The 20,499-nt window shown below is 39.9% G+C and overlaps 1 protein-coding gene across 1 annotated transcript; it reads right to left on the bottom strand.

Moving 5' to 3' along the window:
• Positions 1–7,576: 7,576 nt before the first annotated feature.
• LOC104988669 (chromosome unknown open reading frame, human C9orf64) lies at positions 7,577–19,337 on the bottom strand. Its single transcript, XM_010840062.1, has 4 exons — positions 18,754–19,337; positions 17,972–18,231; positions 10,514–10,709; positions 7,577–8,374 (listed from the first exon to the last, which is right to left on the bottom strand). The coding sequence occupies exons 1-4, from the start codon at positions 19,088–19,090 to the stop codon at positions 8,142–8,144; spliced, it is 1,026 nt and encodes a 341-aa protein (XP_010838364.1). The 5' UTR covers positions 19,091–19,337; the 3' UTR covers positions 7,577–8,141.
• Positions 19,338–20,499: the final 1,162 nt, after the last annotated feature.

Raw genomic sequence — 20,499 nt, 5'->3', positions numbered from 1 at the left:
CATCCCTTTTGCCTCTGGAAACCACAGTTCTGCTTGTCTGTATGAATTTGACTACCCTAGGTACTTCATATATGTGGAATCTTATAGTATTTGTTCTTTTGTGACTGTCTTATTAATTTAGCATCATATCCTCAAGCTTTACCCATGTTGTAGCATATGTCAGAATTTCCTTCCTTTTTAAGGCTAATATTCCATTGTATGGATGTAGCATATTTTGTTCAGAGAAGGCAATGGCACCCGATTCCAGTACTCTTGCCTGGAAAATCCCATGGACGGAGGAGCCTGGTGGGCTGCAGTCCATGGGGTTGCATAGAGTCGGCCGCGACTGAAGCTACTTAGCAGCAGCAGCAGCATATTTTGTTAATCCATTCATCTCTTGTTGGACACAGGTTGCTTCCAGTTTTTGGCTATTGTAAATAATGCTGCTAAGAACAAAACTGTACAACTATTTCTTCAAGATCCTGGTTTCAGTTCTTTGGGGTATATACTCCAAATGGAATTGCTAGATCGTGTGGTAGTCCTATCTTTAATTTTTTGAGGAACTGCCAAATTGTTTTCATAGCAGCTCTACCATTTTACAATCCCATCAACAGTGCACAAGGGACCCAATTTCTCCACATCCTCACCAACCCTGCCACCCCACTTTTTAAAATCACTTGCCTGTTGAAGAAACTGTGCCATTTGTCCTTTAGAATGTCTCACATTCTAGATTTGGCAATTGCCTCTTTGTGTTACCATTTAACAGGTTCCTCTCTTTCCTACATTTCCTGTAAACTACATTTCCTGTAGATCTAGATTCTTGATTAGATTCAGGCTCAATTTTTCTGGCAAGAATAATTCATAGACAGAGCTGTGTACTTCCCTATTCAACACATCAGGAGGCATATAATGTCTGAGTGTCCCACTTCCAGTGATGTTAAGATTACTAGTGAGTTCAGGTGCTTTCAGCCTAATCCATCCATTTAAAATTTCCCCATCAATATTTTACCTAACGGTTTTAACAACCATTGATGATTATTTTACAGATCCATTATTAGGAGTTCATTAGGAATTCCAAAATGGTAATGTTCTAATATTCTTTTTTGCATTTATTAGCTAGAATTGTTCTATAAAGAAGTTTCCCTCTATCAAATTATCCTAAAATGCAGTTAGTAGAGGACCCATGCTTGATTTTTTTTCTCTTCTATTTATCCATTTTGAGAATAATGAATTGATCCCTACCAAAGTAGACCAACAGGGTTTCTTTTTTTGGATTCAGTAGGAGTGATTATCAACTCATAGAATTTTATACTTTTTATTTGCTTTCCAAATACCATTTTCACCCTTCAAATATTTCTAGACTTCTTATTAAGTACCACTGTGACTTACTGTTTCTTTTCATTTGAATCCAGGCTTCATGAATATTGTCAAGTTTTAATCACTGAATTCCATTCCTACAACCAAATAATATTGATTAATTCATATCCCAACCAACCCTCAGTCTTCCTGAGAATGTTGAAATAGAAATGGCAAGGGAAGGGAGAGAGTTATTATATTATTTCCAACTCCATTAGGAAATTCAGTCGGTTCTTTCCTTAGACCAACTCAGAATATAAGACTTACTTGTTTCCTAGCTGTTCAACGGTTCCCAAATTGAAATGATCCCCACCTGGTGACAAATTCTGATTACACAAAGGTATAGAAGATAAAGTTGTTTGGACTGCCTACCATCTCTTTTCCTTTCTATAAGCAGACCTCCCCTATTTATTCAAGAACTACCCCTATTCCTTGGCTCAGATGGTAAAGGATCGCCTGCAATACAGGAGACCCAGGGTTCCAGAAGGTCATGGAAACCCACTCCAGTATTCTTGCCTGGAGAATCCCATGGACAGAGGAGCCTGGCAGCTACAGTCCAGAGGGTCGCACAGAGTCAGACACGACAGAAGCGACTTAGCACACACAGATGTACCCCTGCAAATTCATTGGAAGGACTGATGCTGAAGCTGAAACTCTAATACTTTGGCCACCTGATTCAAAAAACTGACTCATTAGAAAAGACCCTGATGCTGGGAAAGATTTAAGGTGGGAGGAGAAGGGGACAACAGAGGATGAGTTGCCTGGATGGCATCACTGACTTGATGGACATGAGTTTAAGTAGGCTCCAGGAGTTGGTGATAGACAGGGAAGCCTTGACAGGAAGTCCTTGAGGTCACAAACAGTCGGACACGATTGAGTGACTGAACAGAACTGAACTGAATGTATCCCTACTCCACCTGCTAGGCCAGCCAATCACTTGGCTCTTACCCCAGGCCCCAGGCAGGGGACCTGGGACTCGAGCCAGGCTAATTAGCCAGCTACAGAGTTTTTTGTATGGACTATTAGCAAAGATTTGCACTCTGTTGCCTGTGCTGCTGCTGCTGCTGCTAAGTCGCTTCAGTCATGTCCAACTCTGTGTGACCCCATAGACGGCAGCCCACCAGGCTCCCCCCAGTCCCTGGGATTCTCCAGGCAAGAACATCATTAGCTATTAGAGTCATCTCTTCCAACAGAGCAAAAATGTGTAATCTTTGTGCATTTTAATCTATTGACCATAACTGGGCATTGCTAAGGCCAGCTCTTTCCCTGGATTTATTTATTTTTTTTAATCATTATATTTCCTTTTTCATTAAACTAGTTTGAGTCTGGTTTTTTCCACTCAAAACTAAAACACCCTTAACCCAATGGGAGAAATCAAAACAGAAAGGAAAAGAAAAGAAAAAGGAAAAGAAGGGATATAGTGAATGGGAAAAAAGAGAAACTTGGATGAATGCCACTATAATAAATTCTCCAAACTTCCAATTGCTTTAGTCAATGAGTCTTATACCTGAAAGGAATCATACAAATTACTTAGCCCCATTATATTTTATTAATTTCTTACTTTATATTTGATATCCCTAAGTTAGACAAAAATTACTTTGCCATATTATTTATTCATGCTTGTATTAGGGTCCTCCAGAGAAACAGAGCCAATATATTTACAGAGAGATAGATGTAGATCGAAATTTAGACCTATAATCTATATGTTTGTCCATCCATCCATCCAATCATTCATCCATCCATTCATCTATCTAGAGAGAAAGAGAGATGTATTTTAAGGAATAGGCTCATGTGATTGTGGGGGCTATCAAGTCTGAAATCCATTGGGCAGACTAGCAAATTGTAACTTCAGATGAGTTGATGTCTTGAGTCTAAAATCTTCAGGGCAGAGCAGCAAGTGGGAAACTCAGACAGGTTTTCTATGTTTTAGCCTTGAGGCAGAGTTGTTTGTTCCTTCTTCTGGAAAGCTCAGTCTTTGCCCTGAAGGCCTTCAACTGATTGGTTGAAGCCCCTGCATTATGGCGTGTAATTGCTTTACTCAAGTCTATTGATTATAAATATTAATTATATCTGAAAAATATCTTCAAAGCAACATCTAGACTAATGTTTGACCAATCAGCTGGGCACCCTTGCCTAATCAAGCTGACATAAAATTAACCACCACAGTGTTGTCCTACCTCAACCGGTAAATAACTAGAGACGTGCATATATTTTATAAAATGATACAAAAAGAAAATTAGAACCAGAACCAGAGACTCAGACTATCCTCCTGCCTATGTAAATTAAATAGGCATAAAGATTTTAACTGATTTGTTCAAAAGCTGATAATAGAACCAAGACAATGAACATATGATGATTCTCCTTAGGACAACCCAGACTCTTGGATCTTAACACTAGGCATTTTATTCTGTGGAGAACTCACAACTCTGGACTTCCTTACTTTGAGGGTGATTACCTCCCATGGTTTGAGAGCAAATAAAAATGTTACCTACGCCACAACAGCCTTTTTTGTTCCCAGTGAACACACAAGCGCATTAAGAAAGGGCTGATGATGAAAACGTTGAATTTTGGCTGCGCTCTGTACTTTTGAAAAATAATGACAATAAGAAACTCCCCCAACTTTGTTTTATGAAACCCCCTATCCTTTTGTGTTCTGGGAAATAGTATACCCAACAGGATCACCCTTCTTTGTGTGACTTAGATAGGACTGACAACTCTGTCTCATGTCTCCCTTGTTGACTTGTGACTGTGACAAGACCAAACATAGATCTTTCCCCTTTCACCTAAACCTGCTAACAAGGCCAGACACACTCTCCAATTCCTCCTTGTCTCATGAATGATTAGCTGAGATTAGAATTGTTGGTCTGCCTCAAATTAGCTAGACACAAAAGTAAACATTTTCTGTTCAGCCAACTTACTGAGATGCCTCATGACTGCAGAACAACCGCCTATGAATCCCTCACCTGTAAAACAGTAGGGTAATACCACCTGCCAAGAAGCTCTAATCTTGGCATCTGGGGTGTTCTCCATATTGTAATTAACTGGATGAGATCAATTTCCTCACTTGTTCAGGTTTTGTCTTTGGCAATAACATCCATCAAAGGGCTGAAAATTTAAAAAAAAAAATTTTTTTTTTTTAAAAAGAGGGACTTCCCTGGTAGTCAAGCAGTTAAGACTCTGTGCACCCAATGCAGGGGACCCAGGTTTGATCCCTAGTCAGGGAACTAGATCCCACATGCCATATGAGATCAGGGCAACCACATAAATAAGAAAAAGGGAAAAAAAGGGGTCTAAACACATGGGGAGACAGCTGGGTCATAGTTACAAAGAAGGGGAAGGTGTAGTTGCTTCAGGTCATATACTGTGGCTCATTAAACCTGTACCTCCTCAACCGAATTATCAAACCACTACCCATTCGGCTTCAGAGGACCAGTGAAGGAGTTCATTAACTGATTTCTGGATTGAAATCAATGAAATCTATTCATTTCTTTAGTGCTAATCAGGGGAAAGTTAAAGGTTGAGAAAGGAACAAAAGCAGCCCCTGACACCAGCTGGCCTGGCATTCACAGGGTATTCTCCTGTATGTGTGTGTGTATATATATACACACACACACAATCTCAGGAGACCTTAAAGTGAGCCAAAATAAGGCCACAGGTTAGTTTGGCCTAGGCCACTGTGCCACACACACAGTACCAAACATCCTGCTATCTTGGTTAAAATGAGTGATTGCTGCTTCTTAACCAATTTCAGCTTTTCCTTGCTTTAGTCTGCCCTCCTTATAGGTAAGATTTGAGATAGCCAAAGGTAGAGCTGCTAGAGCCTTTCTGCAACTCTTACACTCTTCAACTTCATATCTTCTTCAATCCTGTTGCATAGAATGCAGACATCTTAGATCATGAGTCCAGGCTACACTCAGTGGAACAAGAGAAAAGACAGCTGTGTCTTGGACATCAAAGAGCACCATACAGTCCTAAACTGCCTTCCCTGTCTTTTACATGATGAAGTAAACGTGGAAAGCAGGAAGGCTAGAGCTGGCTGAACCTGGAGGAAGGAAGAAGGGGACAAGAGTGGGGAGGAAGGAAAGGGGAAAGACAGGAAAGGAAGAAAAGGGTACAGGGTGGGCAGGAGAAGGAAAGGAGTAGGAAGGGACAGGATGAGGAGTTGAGTTAATCCCAAGGTCTAAGCAAATCTTTGGCTTGTTGTTCCTAGAGCCTTAAAAAGAGCGGGTTTCATTGGAAATTATTAACTATGATACTTTCTACAGAACACTAATTCAAAATGATGGCAATAATAAGGTGCTGTGTTCATCATGTCAGGGATGAAAGCCAGAGCTAAGTTTGACTCAGGCAGGGCAGGTACTGGAGGGCTCTGGCTTCACACAGTGGTTACTACAGCTTCAGGTATCACATTTAGACAGAACGTTGCTCAGGGGAAGAACAGTGATCTCCTTCCATGGCCCTTTCTTAAAAGTGAAGAAACCTTTTGCCAAATGCCTCCCTGCAGACTTGCCCTTCAGTGTACTAGCCAGAGCTAGATTATATATCCATTACTAGAGCAATAACAGACAGAGAATAGCATTACCATGAATAATAAACCATTCTTATTAACTTGGGTCCACTCCTAGAACTAGGGACAAGATCATCTTCCCCTTAGTCACAAAGGGGAGAGATAGATACAAGACCACTACTTCTAGGGTGTGAGTTTTTTAACTCACTCACAAAAAGGAACAAAATTGTCCCATTTGCAGAGATGTGGACAGACCTAGAGACTGTTATACATAGTGAAGTGAGTCAGAAAGAGATAACAAATATTGTATATTAACACATATATGTGGAGTCTAGAAAAGTGGTACAGATGGACCTATCAGAAAAATGGAAACAGAGACACAGATGTAAAGAACAAATGTACGAACACCAAGCAGGGAAGGAGTGGGATAAATTGGGTGATTCGGATTGATGTATATATGCTGCTGCTGCTGCTGCTGCTACTGCTAAGTCACTTCAGTCGTGTCCGACTCTGTGCGACCCCATAGACGGCAGTCCACCAGACTCCCCCATCCCTGGGATTCTCCAGGCAAGAACACTGGAGTGGGTTGCCATTTCCTTCTCCGATGCATGAAGGTGAAGAGTGAAAGTGAAGTCACTCAGTCGTGTCCGACTCTTTGAGACCCCATGGACTGCAGCCCACCAGGCTCCTCCGTCCATGGGTTTTCCAGGCAAGAGTACTGGAGTGGCGTGCCATCGCCTTCTCCGGTATATATGCTACTATGTATAAAATAGATAACCAATGAGAACTTACTGTATAGCACAGGGAACTCTTACTCAGTGCTCTGTGGTGACCTAAAAGGGAAGGAAATTTAAAAAGGGGATATACGTAAACATATGGATGATTCACTTTGCTGTACAATATAAACTAATACAACATTGTAAAGCATCTACACTCCAATTAAAAAAAAAAAAAGGGCAGTATAGGACTCAGATGCCCCATTCACATTCCCACGTTGTCATTTGTAAAGTTACTCCGACAAGTTTCCAGCAGATGGCAGTAAAGTGCTTGGAGAAATGACTGCTGCCACTGCTAAGTCACTTCAGTCATGCCAGACTCTGTGTGACCCCATAGACGGCAACCTACCAGGCTCCCCCATCCCTGGGATTCTCCAGGCAAGAACACTGCAGTGGGTTGCCATTTCCTTCTCCAATGCATGAAGTGAAAAGTGAAAGTGAAGTTGCTCAGTCATGTCCAACTCTTAGCAACCCCCATGGACTGCAGCCTACCAGGCTCCTCCACCCAAGGGATTTTCCCACAAGAGTACTGGAGTGGGGTGCCATCGCCTTCTCCGAGCTTTCCCTAATTTACACACAGTGAGGTGACAAGGTAGATAATTAACAAAAATCAAGATTATGTTAGACGATGGGCTTCCCTGGTGGCTCAGACTATAAAGAATTCCCCTGCAGTGTGGGAGACCTGGGTTTGATTCCTGAGTTGGGAAGACCCCCTGGAGGAGGGCATGGCAACCCACTCCAGTATTCTTGCCTGGAGAATCCCATGGAAAGAGGAGCCTGGCAGGGTACAGTATGTGGGGTCACAAAGAGTTGGACATGACTGAATGACTAACCACATTAGACAAAAGTGGTGGTGAAGCTGAGAAATGAGAGTCCTACAACATAGATAATCAAATTCAAGTAAACTTTAAAAAAATATATCCGGCAAATTCTATTTAATGAAACAATTCATTCCATATTTAAGAAATGTTTAAAAAATCTTTATTCAATGAATTTCAATATAGTTACTCTGGAAAAAAAAAAGATATCCTAAATTGAAAATCATTATGTTAATCAACAAAAAGTTTTAAAATATCTGTCAAGATTGATTTCTGTAAGAGTGGCAGCATTCAATACAGCAAAGACCCTACTCTCTCTTATATCAAATGATTATGGTACACAGAAAATTACTATACCATGAAAAAAGATACCGATTGAATGGATGAAATATTATCACTAAAGATCATTATAAGACATGATTAATTTTAAGAAATCTGAGATTTAAAGAAAGCATTAAATTTTCTTCATTATTTCTCTCATGTATCTGTAGAAAGGGAAAATATACTCAAAATTAAACAAGCAAACAAAGGATAAAATTAGGAATACAGGGTGATATGTCAGGAAAAGATTTTAAGAGAGTCTGGCTAATCAATTTTCTTGTTGCTGTAACCTCTACCACTTTCTCTTAATATCAAAGCAGAATTGTATAAATAATTATGGTACAATAATGCAAGGAATTTCTTAGGATCAGTTTACACTATGGGTCAATAATATATGCAACGTGTACGATGAAATGGAATTCCTTTCATATCTTCCCTGTGATCACGGGCATAGTCCCATAAGTAATAATCCAAAAGAATGGAATTGATCTCTCCAGTAGTTTTTTCACCCTTTTTTTCAATAAGCTCCAGAAGACAATCCCGGATCAGCTCGACACACCAAACTGAGCACCCTCTGATTTCTACCTCTTGCCTATTCCCATAAAAGAGCATTTCTCCTGCAAGGAAGAAAAAGAAAAATAAGCACTAATAGTCAATGAAATAAAATGTATTCAAAACTTTACTGTAGGACAAAATGCAGTAAACAGTACTCATTTTCAAATTGTAAATCTCAGACTTTATTTATTGTTGGTAATTTAAACCATGTCTAAACTCGCATTAATTCAAAATTGCAAGTTAAGTTCCACATGGACAGGGATTGTGTCTGATTTGATTGTCTCAATATTCATAGGACCTAGCATGATCCCTTGTATATACTAGCTCCCCAATAAATATCTGCTAATTGAATATGGGTGAGCCATACATTTGAAAATATGACAGCAAGATTATTAAATTATTTAAAAGAGAGGATTTAAAATTTGGGTTTGATGTTGGAGAAAAAAAATTACTGCAAAATTTGGAGGACTCCCAGGGGGCCAAATAAACAGCACCTCCCTTACCCTTGAGAACTTAATGTTGTCTTGTGGACACTCCAGATACATCAAGAAAAACCTAGGAGATCAAAGTTCTTAGCTTGAGCAAGGAAAACCATGCTTGTTCTTCAGAGTCAGGATCCTTCTGTCAGCTCTGCCTGAATACAGAGCCGCTAGATCCTACAGGTATTCAGTGCTTATCTCCAGAGTATATCTGATCCTACAAGGTGGACACTGGCAGTGCTTTGCCAGGGAGACTAGAATTGGGCTTAGCAACTCAACTGTCGTTAAAGATGAGGCAGACAGAGTAAGTGGATGCAGCAGCTGGATGCAAAATGCTGCCCCGTCAAGGTAGACCCCAAAGTTTGAGCATTTTTCTTCTCTTGGAAATCAGAAAATTGAATTTCATGTGAAATCTAATTGTCAAGTGTTGATAACTAATTAAAAATTGCTTAAAACACTGTTCAAGCCAAACAAAACACATCTGCAAGCTATATTTGGCCTCAGGCCACCAATCGGTACTCTTGCACAGAGCTTCGCAGTAGCTGAGAAGCCCTGTGATCCACTGAGACCTAGAGGAAATGTCCTACCCACACTGGTTCCATTCTGTCCCTTGGGATCTTAAATAGTGTTACTTGTGTCCCTTCCATATCTCTATCTCTGATCCTTGGGGCAAGTGGAAGAACAGACACTGAGTTAGCATTTGAGTTAAGCCTTTTTGGATGTGTAGGATTTGAACTGAATAGAAGAAAATTTGGGTGGGGGAAACCAGGCAAGAAAGTGTTTATAAAGATAGGAATGTGTATTGCATATACCCTCCCCCCAAAAAAATCAACTGATTATGGCTGTATGTAGAAGAAGCCCTGACTGCTAAAGGTTGTCCCTTTAAAGGTATTCAACAATTAATGATCCCAGACATGAGTATTATGACATAGAACAGCTTGCTATTTTTCAAATGAGGAAATGAGCAAAATGGATTGCCCGAGGCTACATAAAAATGTGGTAGAAGCAACCATAGGAATAATGGTACCTTTATATGCTGTGTCATTCTTATTTTGGGTGATTGAAATCTATTTCACAGGAGAAAATTACTCATCATAAAAACAACTTCTTTTAAAAATAAAGAAAAAAGTAGCTGAAAATATTGCCCCTAAAAGAGAAATTAACACGAAAATTGTACAATATAATTATTTTCCTTATGCAAAGGGATATTTAAAAAGCGAAAAGTTACTTTTCATACAAACACAATCATCTATACTTATGGCAAATAAATCAGCCTAGAAAAGTCAGTGACTTGTGCAAGATAAACCAGCAGCAGACCTTGGAGCCTCCTCACTCAAAATCCAGTACATATTTATCTGTCAGCCCACTTTTTATTTCACAGTGTAGTGTGCTCTTAAGCTTAATTAATAACACTCTGAATACAAACCTGAACTGTCTTAGTGTTGCACACCTTCATGTGACATAAATGTAGGTGTCATTTTAATGTAAGACTCTGAAATGATGATGTCCAGATAGTGTGATTTCCAGCAATAACCATATTCCACGGTGTAAAAAACAAAAACCAATTTTCTCTATAATTTAATTGCCCTTGCATTCTTTACATGTGCTTTTAACAATAATAGTGTTTTGTTTTTTTTTTAAGGGAAGACCTTTTGTGAAAGAAATGACAAAGACTGAACAATTCACAGTATAACAAAAAATGTCTTAATTAAGCTAGCAAACCTTTGAGAAGCTTCTCCAGTAGTTCATTGGAGTATTTCAGGGCTCCCAGGTAAACGAGAACCTGAGGTAATCTATAGTCGGCAAACATGGTGATACTGGAGATGTCCTTAAAGCAGCCATCTCCTTTCCCCTCTAATACACTCCACGTATCTGCCACCAGGATTTGGGCCCTTTTGTAAAAAGAAATTCTTTTCCCCTGATGAATGAAGAGAATATGAATGTTACCTGGGTATCTGAAAGCCTTATGTATGCTATTAAAAAAAGGTACACATCGAAAACATTTTTTCAAGGGTAAATAATCTTACTCTTTGGTAAGAATTTATAGACCTTTTATAGAAAAAAAGGGAGTCTATAGATACTAAATTATCACTCCAGGTTTATTTCCTTTATTTTTCAAAACACATAAAATACAATTCATGTCATCATGGTACTACTTAGTTCTTTTTCAATGACATTACTTTATATACATACATATTTCTGTGCCACTATAATTTATCTGCTTACTATGTTTAAGGGCTAGATTAGCATGGACTGTAGAAAAATATAATTACAATCTACTCCTAGTCTTAATACCAAGGCTAATGACCTCAAATCATCTTTTACAACTGTGAGTCTGCTAACTGTGAAAAAGTATCACTGGCTCCCAAAACACATTCTGACCACCTTGGAGAATGTTTAAATAAGTAAATGACATAAAGAAGTAAATAAAAAATGAAATTAAATTCTTCAAGGATAGACTCCATATAAAAATTCTTTAAGATGATAATATAGATTCCTTTATTTATTAAAAAAAAACTCTATTAAAACTACTTCTTTTAAAAATATTGCTATACTATCCTAATGAGAAATAACTTAATATTGTTTAACCTTAAAGAATACCCCCTGCAATCAATCCAGATGTACTTTTTCTAAGTAAACTAAGTTTTCCATTTTTCTTTAACTAAATTTTCTAAAGCCACCACTAAGAAACTGAGTATTTTGTTTTTTAGGGCAAATACCTATACTCATTTTTTGGTGTAAAGTCTGTAAATTACATTGAGTGATGGGGGAAGAAATTACCACTAAGAAATATTTCTATATCATCTGGGAATAATCTATATTCCCAAACCTACCAAAATATGACAACCTGGAAATTGTTCCTTTATGGATGCTGGACTTGTAGATGGTAACTAGATTTCTAATTCAAGTAAACTTTATTGAATAGCAAGCATAAAACTTAATTCACAAAATAAAACTGTTCCAAAAAGAAGTATTCATCATAATATATATTATAATAGAAGCTATTGTCTCCTATTTTTAACAAGATTCATAGAGCAAGGGCGTCCCAGGCGGCACTAGTGGTAAAGAACCCTCCTGTGAATTCAGGAGACATAAGAGATATGGGTTCAATCCCTGGCTTGGGAAGATCCCCTGGAGGAGAGCACGATGTCTGGAGATTCCCATGGACAGAGAAGCCTGGCAGGCTTCAGTCTATAGGGTTGCAAAGAGTTGGACATGACTGAAACACCTTAACATGCATACATGCATAGAGCAAACAGGAAAAATCTAGGAGCCAGACTTATATAACAAAATCAGTGCCAGCATCTAACACAACACAAATTGTCACATCATGAGCACTGTTTCCATGGTAGCCAACTAGGATATCATGAAGGTTAGATTATAAAACCCTAAAATGAAAACAAAAACAAATTCAAGTGAAGAATCTAAAAATAAATTCAAATCACCTATAAAGCATTTTTTAAGAAGCTGATATGGTTTTTAGTAGTCAAATAATTTTAGTAACCAAATCTACATCTCTAAAATATTAACTGCTATCACTGAAAATACCAGTAAATTCTCTAGTAACAATTCCCTATATGTTCCATAGGGCTTCCCTGGTGGCTCAGATGGTAAAGAATCCTCCTGCAAGGCGGGAGACCTGGGTTCAATCCCTGGGTTGGGAAGATCCCCGGGAGGAGGGCATGGCAACCTACCCCAGTATTCTTGCCTGGGAAATCCCATGGACAGAGGAGCCTGGTGGGCCACAGCCCATGGGGTCACAAAGAGTCAGACATGACAGAGCAACTAAGTACATAACACATATGTACCATAATGCTTTGCATTAAAGCTTTGCTTTGCAAATAAAATATTTTCAAAATAGTACCTTTATAAAATAATAATCAATGTAAAACACTATAACCATGAGTTGATTTTCTGCAACAAACTTATCATGAACAAATAGAAAGGTCAAGAATTACAAATGCTTAATCATAACGTAACATGTTATCAGTTATGCTTAGTCACCCAGTCCTATCTGACTCTTTGCAACCCCACGGGCTGTTGCCAACCAGGCTCCTCTGTCCATGAGGATTCTCCAAGCAAGAATACTGGAGTGGGTTGCCATGCTCTCCTCCAGGGGATCTTCCCAACCCAGGGATCAAAGCCAGGTTTCCCGAATTGCAGGCTGATTCTGAACCACCAGGGGAGTAAAGCTCAAGCTTTTCATGTATATTTATCAGTATGTTAGCATAAAGGAAGTTGATTTGTTAATTAGGGCTTTTATATAGTTACTGAATGGGCTTCCCTGATGGCTCAGTGATAAAGAATCCACCTGCCAACACTGGAGATGCAGGTTTATTAATCCCTGGATTGGAAGTTGCCCTGGAGAAGGAAATGGCAAACCACTCCAGTATTCCTGCCTGGAAAATCCCATGGACAGAGGAGCCTGGCGGGCTACAGTCACTGGGGTTGAAAAAGACTCGGACATGACTTAGCAACTAAACAACAATAGTTACTGAATATTCTAAATCAGAGTCACTTTAAGAGCTTTAAAAAATAAAGTTCTTTTACCCAGTGATCAGAATCTTTGATGGTGGTGCTTTGGAAATGTATCTGAATTCTGAAGTCTCCTGATTCTGGGGCACAGCCAGGTTGAGAAATCACTCATCTAAACTGTTGCATTTAGACAAATTCTCTAACTTCACTAACTTGTTCACAATGTCTAAAAACGAATGATAATCTCAGTAAATAAGTGTAACATTAAAAACAATTATAACTATTTTTAGTAACTTGCTGAAGATTAAAAAATACAGCAATTGATACTACTACAATATTATGAAGGAGTAGGGAAAAGGACACTCAAATATGCTACTGCTGATCCTCTTTGTTATTGTTTTCCTGGAGAAGTGTAACCATTTTTATGTATTATAAGTCTGAAAATCCTGGCCACACTCTAACTCAGTAATCCCATTACGGGGAATTCATTCTAAGGAAATAACTACAGGTGTTAAACTGCTGTGCAATATTGCTTATTTTTACATAAAACTGGAAACAATAAGATATAAAATTTAATTTAAAAATAAAACTATATATCACAATTATTGTGGTAAAATAGTTTGGGCAAATAATTATGGTAATGTACATCAATACAGTGGAGTACTATGAAGCCATTAAGAAGAGTAGCATGGAAAAAAGTTGTGCTGTGAAAGAATTTTTACTGACATAGATGCTCATAATATATTAAATTTTAAAACAGTTTATATAGCATATTTCTTCCCAGCTCATATATATATCTATAGTCTCTATACATATATATACATATAGTCACACACAGAAAAAGACCAAATTGTGAACAATGGTTACCTCTTGGCAGAATAAAGACCACTTCTCTGTACTATCCAAATTCTATAATTAATTTTACTTTTGCAATTAGAAAAAAAATTTTAAATATGTATAGAAAGGACTTCCCTGGTGGTACAGTGGATAAGAATATACCTGCCAATTCAAGGGACATGGGTTCGATCCCTGGCCTGGAAGATTTCACATGCCTCAGAGCAACTGGGCGCATGTGCCACAACTACGGAGCCCGAGCTCTACGGCCCATGAGCCACAACTACGGAGCCCAAAGTGCGGCAACTACTGAAGCCCACACACCTAGAACCTGTGCTCTGCAACAAAAGATGCCACCACAACGAGAAGCCCTGCACTACAACTGGAGATAGCCCCTGCTTGCCACAACTAGAGAAAAGCCCGAGCACAGCAACAAAGACCCAGTGCAGCCAATAAATAATCAACTAAATTTTTAAAAATACATTTGATTTTATCACTTTCTGAATTCAGCAGCAGTGCCAAAAGTTCATCAGAATTCCTTTAGACTTGGAATTGAGCAAAGTGCTTTAATTATTTGTTTATCTTTTAAATGAATATGCAGAATCACAGATGTAGAAAACAAACTTATGGTTACCAGGGGTGGAAAATTGGGTGGGGGGGGAGATCATTTGGAAGATTGGGATTGACATATACACACTACTATATATAAAGTAGATAACTAATAAGACCTACTGTACAGCACAGAGAACTCTACTCAATATTCTGCAATGGGAAAAGAATCTAAAAAAGAGTGGACAAAAAAATAAATAAATAATAAAGAGTAGACATATGTATAACTGATTCGCTTTGGTGAATTATTTATGTCACCAGAAACTAACACAACATTGTAAATCAACTATACTCCATAAAAAATTTTAAAAATAAATAAATATGCAAAGGTAACTTAAAATTAACTAATCAAAGGATTGAGTCCTCACTATACACTCAGTGTTATGTGAGGAGTCACAGGGATTCAAGAAATATAGTGCCTTGGGGTAACAATAATCATAATCTTATGAAAATATAAATGAAAAATGAAAAAATGTAGTAATACTTCTTTAAGTGAAAGTGAAAGTGAAGTCGCTCAGTCGTGTCCGCTCAGTCGTGTCTGACTCTGCGACCCCATGGACTGTAGCCTATCAGGCTCCTCCATCCATGGGATTTTCCAGGCAAGAGTGCTGGAATGGATTGCCATTTCCTTCTCCAGGGGATCTTCCCGACCCAGGAATCGAAGCCGGGTCTCCTGCATTGCAGGCAGATGCTTTACAGTCTGAGCCACCAGGGAAGCTTCTTTAAGAAAGTACTAAAATGTTTAAATTTGATTTTTGTTACATTTTGGGGAATTTTCTGTAAGAATGTATTTTAGAAATGAGTACTGATGGGAAATGGCTCAGGTACTAATTTTCATTTTAAAATGTATCAGTCGCAGACTTCCCTGGCAGTCCAGTGGTTAAGACTATGAGTTTCAAATACAGGGGGCACAGGTTCAATATCTGGTAAGGGACTAAAAGCCTACATGCCGCATGGTGTGGCCAAAAAGGAAAAAAAAAAAAGTGTTATCAGCCTTAAAAATTAATCTATATCCTGGTACAGTTTCTAATTGAACTTCTCAGCATATATAACAAATGAAAAGAAAGCACTCTGCTATAAATAAAAGAGAATTTCAGCAAACACTTACTAACTCAATCTTAACTACCAAAAAAATTCACTCCTTTCTCTCACAGAAACAAAAATTCAGGACAACTTGAAAGTAAACAACTACCTGATGTCCTGAATTCATTCCATCCTAGTAAGGGAGTAAGCAAGTGAAAGTCGCTCAGTTGTGTCCGACTCTTTGAGACCCCATGAACTACACACTCCATGGAATTCTCCAGGCCAGAATACTGGAATGGATAGCCTTTCCCTTCTCCAGGGGATCTTCCCAACCCAGGAATCGAACCCAAGTCTCCCGCATTGCAGGCAGATTCTTCACCAACTTAGCCACCATCCTAAAGTCATGTTAAATTTAATCTTAGCCCTTCTTCTACAACAACCACGTTGATTCTGGAATACACAGATTCCAAGCAACATGAATGACAGTTTGATTTCTTTTATACACTGTTTAATATATTTAAATGGCCAGTATGAAATAAGGAACTTGATCTAAATTTCCTGAAAAACAAGGTTGAAATGACATACTTTGAAGACTAAGATAAAGCTCATAGGAACCTCTGCATTAATAAAATGGTTCCTCAGAAGAGAATGAAGTTCAACAGTGGCCTAGGGTCTCTTCCCTAGGAACTGCCTGTGTCCCATCCGTACTACTCTCCACAGGCACACTTAACTGGTCATAATCCATGCCAGGTCAATCAGTCCTTGTCCAGGAGTTTTAGAACTGGAAGCAAAAGAGTTCCTCCCTCTCTCCCTGGTGGCTAAAGTGATAAAATGGGGAACTCTTTTCCTACTATAGAGTATTGAGTAGAGTTACAGACTAGGCTATCACAGAGCACTGAGTAGAGTTCTCTGTGCTATACAGTAGGTCCTATCAGTTATCTACTTTTCTACTTCATGGAGAAAGTTGGTCTGCGGTAAGAGAAAAATGGAGTCAACAGAAACAAAGAAGAGAGGACTGAATCCCCATGGCTTTGAGTCCCTGATCCTGGATATTTATCTCCAAATCTTGTTTTGTGTCTGTAACTTGCAATTAAAAGAATCTTAACATAATCAGGCATCTTTCACTTTACAGTAGAACTGAAAAGCTAGCTATTTCTTGACTAAATGACCTAAGATATTGTACATTAGCTAACCTTTCTATTTTTGAGACTTTGGTTCCAAGTCTACAAATAGGACTATAATGCTCCTTGTCCTTAGCCCTACAGAATTGTTCTGTGGATCAATGAGTGTGCATGCAAATACCTTGTAAATCATAAAGAGAGATTTGAACAATACTACCATTTTAGTTGTTGTGATTACAAAAGGGTAGCTTTAAAATTCCAAGTTGACATAAGTACTTATTAACTTAGTCAAGAGATTTATATATATGGTCCCTCTTGTTACTTTTAATTCTATTCAACAGTTAAAATACACAGTGATAATGAATTCTAAAAGAATTATACAAAAATAAAATCCAGGTGTATACTAGGAGAGTATACAAAATGTTCACCATTTAAAAAGTATGCCTACTTAAATTTTTTTGTGAAGAAGTGAAGTGAAGTCACTCAGTCATGTCTGACTCTTTGCGACCCCATGGACTGTAGCCTACCAGGCTTCTCCGTCCATGGGATTCTCCAGGCAAGAATACTGGAGTGGGTTGCCATTTCCGTCTCCAAGAGATCTTCGCGACCCAGGGACTGAACCTGGGTCTCCTGCATTGTAGGCAGACGCTTTACCGTCTGAGCCACCAGGGAAGTCTTTGTACCACAGAGCAAATGATACTGTTAAACTACCCTGTGCATGAAAAAGGAAATACATAGTATATATACATTAGAACTCAACATCAAATTTTTTTAAGAGAAAATTTAGTATACATTCTGATTCTTATCCAATGAAGTAAAGTTTTTGAAGTACTAAAAGGACCTCACTATCCCTAAGTGACATCATGTTACGTCTAGCGTTTTCTTAGGTTTGAAACATTGTAAAAGACAAAATAAAGGAAATACACTGATTAGAAAACATTAAGAGAAGTGATGTCTTTGAAAAACTGCTTAACAATTTTGTTACTGTTCCTTGGTTCCATTAGGAAAAAATTCCAGAATTTAAATTTTTATTCTCGAAAGGAGTTCTGAAAGTAAAAGAGATATCTATGGGAAGATAATTAAGAACTCTAAAATCTCTAGAAGGGGAGCAACTCACCTCAAACTGAGTCACATCTCTGTAAGAAGGAAAGTTTTCAACTACCAGGTGCAATAACTTCTGAGCACTTTTATCACTTTTTTGGACACAATTAAGAAAAGAGCCTCCAAACTTCTCAAGCAGAATTTTCCCGGTTTCATTGAGAATCCGATGCCTCTCTTCTATCAAAGGCATGGGGACATCTGTGTCAGACCGGAGTATATGCCGAACCTCATCAAGGGTCACTGTTGCATAGTAGGAAGCACTAGTTATTGGGATCCCTTAGGAAGAAAAGCACATGCAGAGGAACAATGTCATACTTTTATATTCATTAGGCCCTTGCTTTTACAACATACAATTAAAATGAAACCACTTAAGTATTACAGGAATGAATTAAAAGTAGATGAATAATTAAAAATCAGGAACAGATCCCTCATTCTGTATTTGCTCGTCTGTACTTCCTCAATCACTTCTAACAATTGTAATATTACACCAAATGTATTTTGACTGTGTAGAGTGTGGGATAATATTTGTCCCTTTGCTCCTCAGACATCATCAGAGTGGCGTTCCTAAGAAAACCGACTTTCAGTCTTAGCTGCGACAGTGCTAAGTATTAAAATCAGAATCATTTCACACTGAAGAAAGATTTTATGCCAGCTTCTTCTCGTACTTTTAAGCAGAGGTACCGGCAATAAATTCATCTTATCAATACATTATTCCATGTCCCAGCCCACTCTGTGGGACCCTCCCAGTAAAATGAAATCTCAACGCCACTGGGTCTGACCGGGAGTAGAGGTACCAACCTTCGTCCAGAGCTCTGTTGACCGCGGCGCACAGGGACCAGTACCCACTGTACGTCTTCCCCCCGAACCCCACCTGACATTTATACTCGTCACTCTCCGACCAGAAGGAGAAGTTGAGCGTGTCTGTCACGAACACCCAGTTAACGGCGGCCTCGTCAGTGCCCCTAGGGTTCAGCTCGTGAATCGCCTTCCAGCCCCCAATGCGCAGCTCGGGCCCCGTGGCCTTGGCCAGCAGCAGCTCGGCCACCCTCCGCACGCCTCCGTCATCAATGAACACATCTCGACTGTTCTCGGCAATGAATTTTGCAGACTCCCTGGGAGTCAGAAGCCCATCCATCCCGCACTTCTGTGGAACAGGAACCGACACTTTTGCCCGCGGGCTGGCCAAACGCCCTTTCCTCTCTAGCAGGGACAAAGGCCAGGGTCCCCTACGACTTTCCCTCCCTTGCCACCGCGGGATCGTTGCCCTAACAGGCCCCCGCCCTCTCAGAGAGGATAAGAGAACCGACGGTCCCCAAACCCCTACAGCCCCGCGCGCACCACTGGGGCACAGCGAAAACCAGCCCGAGGCTGCAGGCACTTCCGGGAGGGGGGCTCCGCCCACTCGGGCCGGGGCGCGCGCCCAGACCCGTTTCCGGTTCTGAAGGTCCGGAAACCGCTTCCGAGAGTCGGTCGCGCGCCTACTGTGAGTTGCCCAACCTAAGACCTGAGGACTTAGCTGATTTGCCCGTGCGCCCACCCTCCCCCCGGCAGGTGGGCCTGCGAGAACGCTGTGGCCCGAGTTTCAGCTACTCCAACCGGTGTATTGTGTTGCTCTCACTCGGCACTCGCGCCTCTCCTGCCTACTGAGGGCGAAGTCTGGGCAGGACACCGTTGGCGACACGCTGCAGCCAAGTTCCTGGGACTCGAGGAACTTTATGGCCGTGGGTCATCGTGTCGGGGACCGAGCCACCCCAAGACTGCGACACGGGTTGGCGGTCCCCCCAACCCCTATCCCCCAGGCAGTCCTCTTCATTTTGCTGTATTCCTGGCCCCTTTGGTGGCTCAGACAGTAAAGGATCCGTCAGCAGTGCGGGAGACCTGGGTTCGATCTCAGGGTTGAGATTCCCTGGAGAAGGAAATGGCAACCCACTCCAATAGTCTTGCCTGGAGAATCCCCATGGACGGAGAAGCCTGGTAGGCTACAGTCCATGGGGTTGCAGAGTCGGGCAGGACTGAGCAAATAAGCACACCAGGCCCATTGGGAGATTTAGGACTGGTTGGAATGTTTGGAGAAGTGAATGAGGAAACATCCATTTAAATTGTTAAATTAATATTGTGTGTCTGGATTTGTGCTTAAATACTGAAATACTGAATCCCAGTTAGTCTTGGGCCATGTCAAAAGCAGCAACTGTAATCCCCGTTTTTGCAAGAGAAACTGAGTGGTTCAGTGCTTAGTCCCTGGTCACAGCAGTGGTCTAGGCTGAGATGAGATCTCCAAGTCAAAGGCACTTTCTGTGAACCAAGCTTAGCAATGCCAACTATCCTGGTCAGGTAGGGGCTATGTCAGTGGCTCTAATCAACTGAGGAGGCATTATTAGAAGATATACGTATCCCCTCACAACCCCAAACTTTAAAAACAAAACAAAAACAAAAACAAAAAAAAACCCACAAACTTTCTAGTAGGATGAGGAATGAATTTTAGAAGTCAATGACCCAAATTTGCCTAGTGATGAAATTTTAGAAAGAAAGCAAATATTTTTTTTC

Source organism: Bison bison, unplaced genomic scaffold (assembly GCF_000754665.1).
Source record: "Bison bison bison isolate TAMUID 2011002044 unplaced genomic scaffold, Bison_UMD1.0 scf7180017864141, whole genome shotgun sequence".
NCBI classification, from domain to species: Eukaryota; Metazoa; Chordata; class Mammalia; order Artiodactyla; family Bovidae; genus Bison; species Bison bison.
The sequence above is the reverse complement of the archived record's forward strand: the minus strand, read 5'-3'. Positions and strand labels throughout refer to the sequence as shown.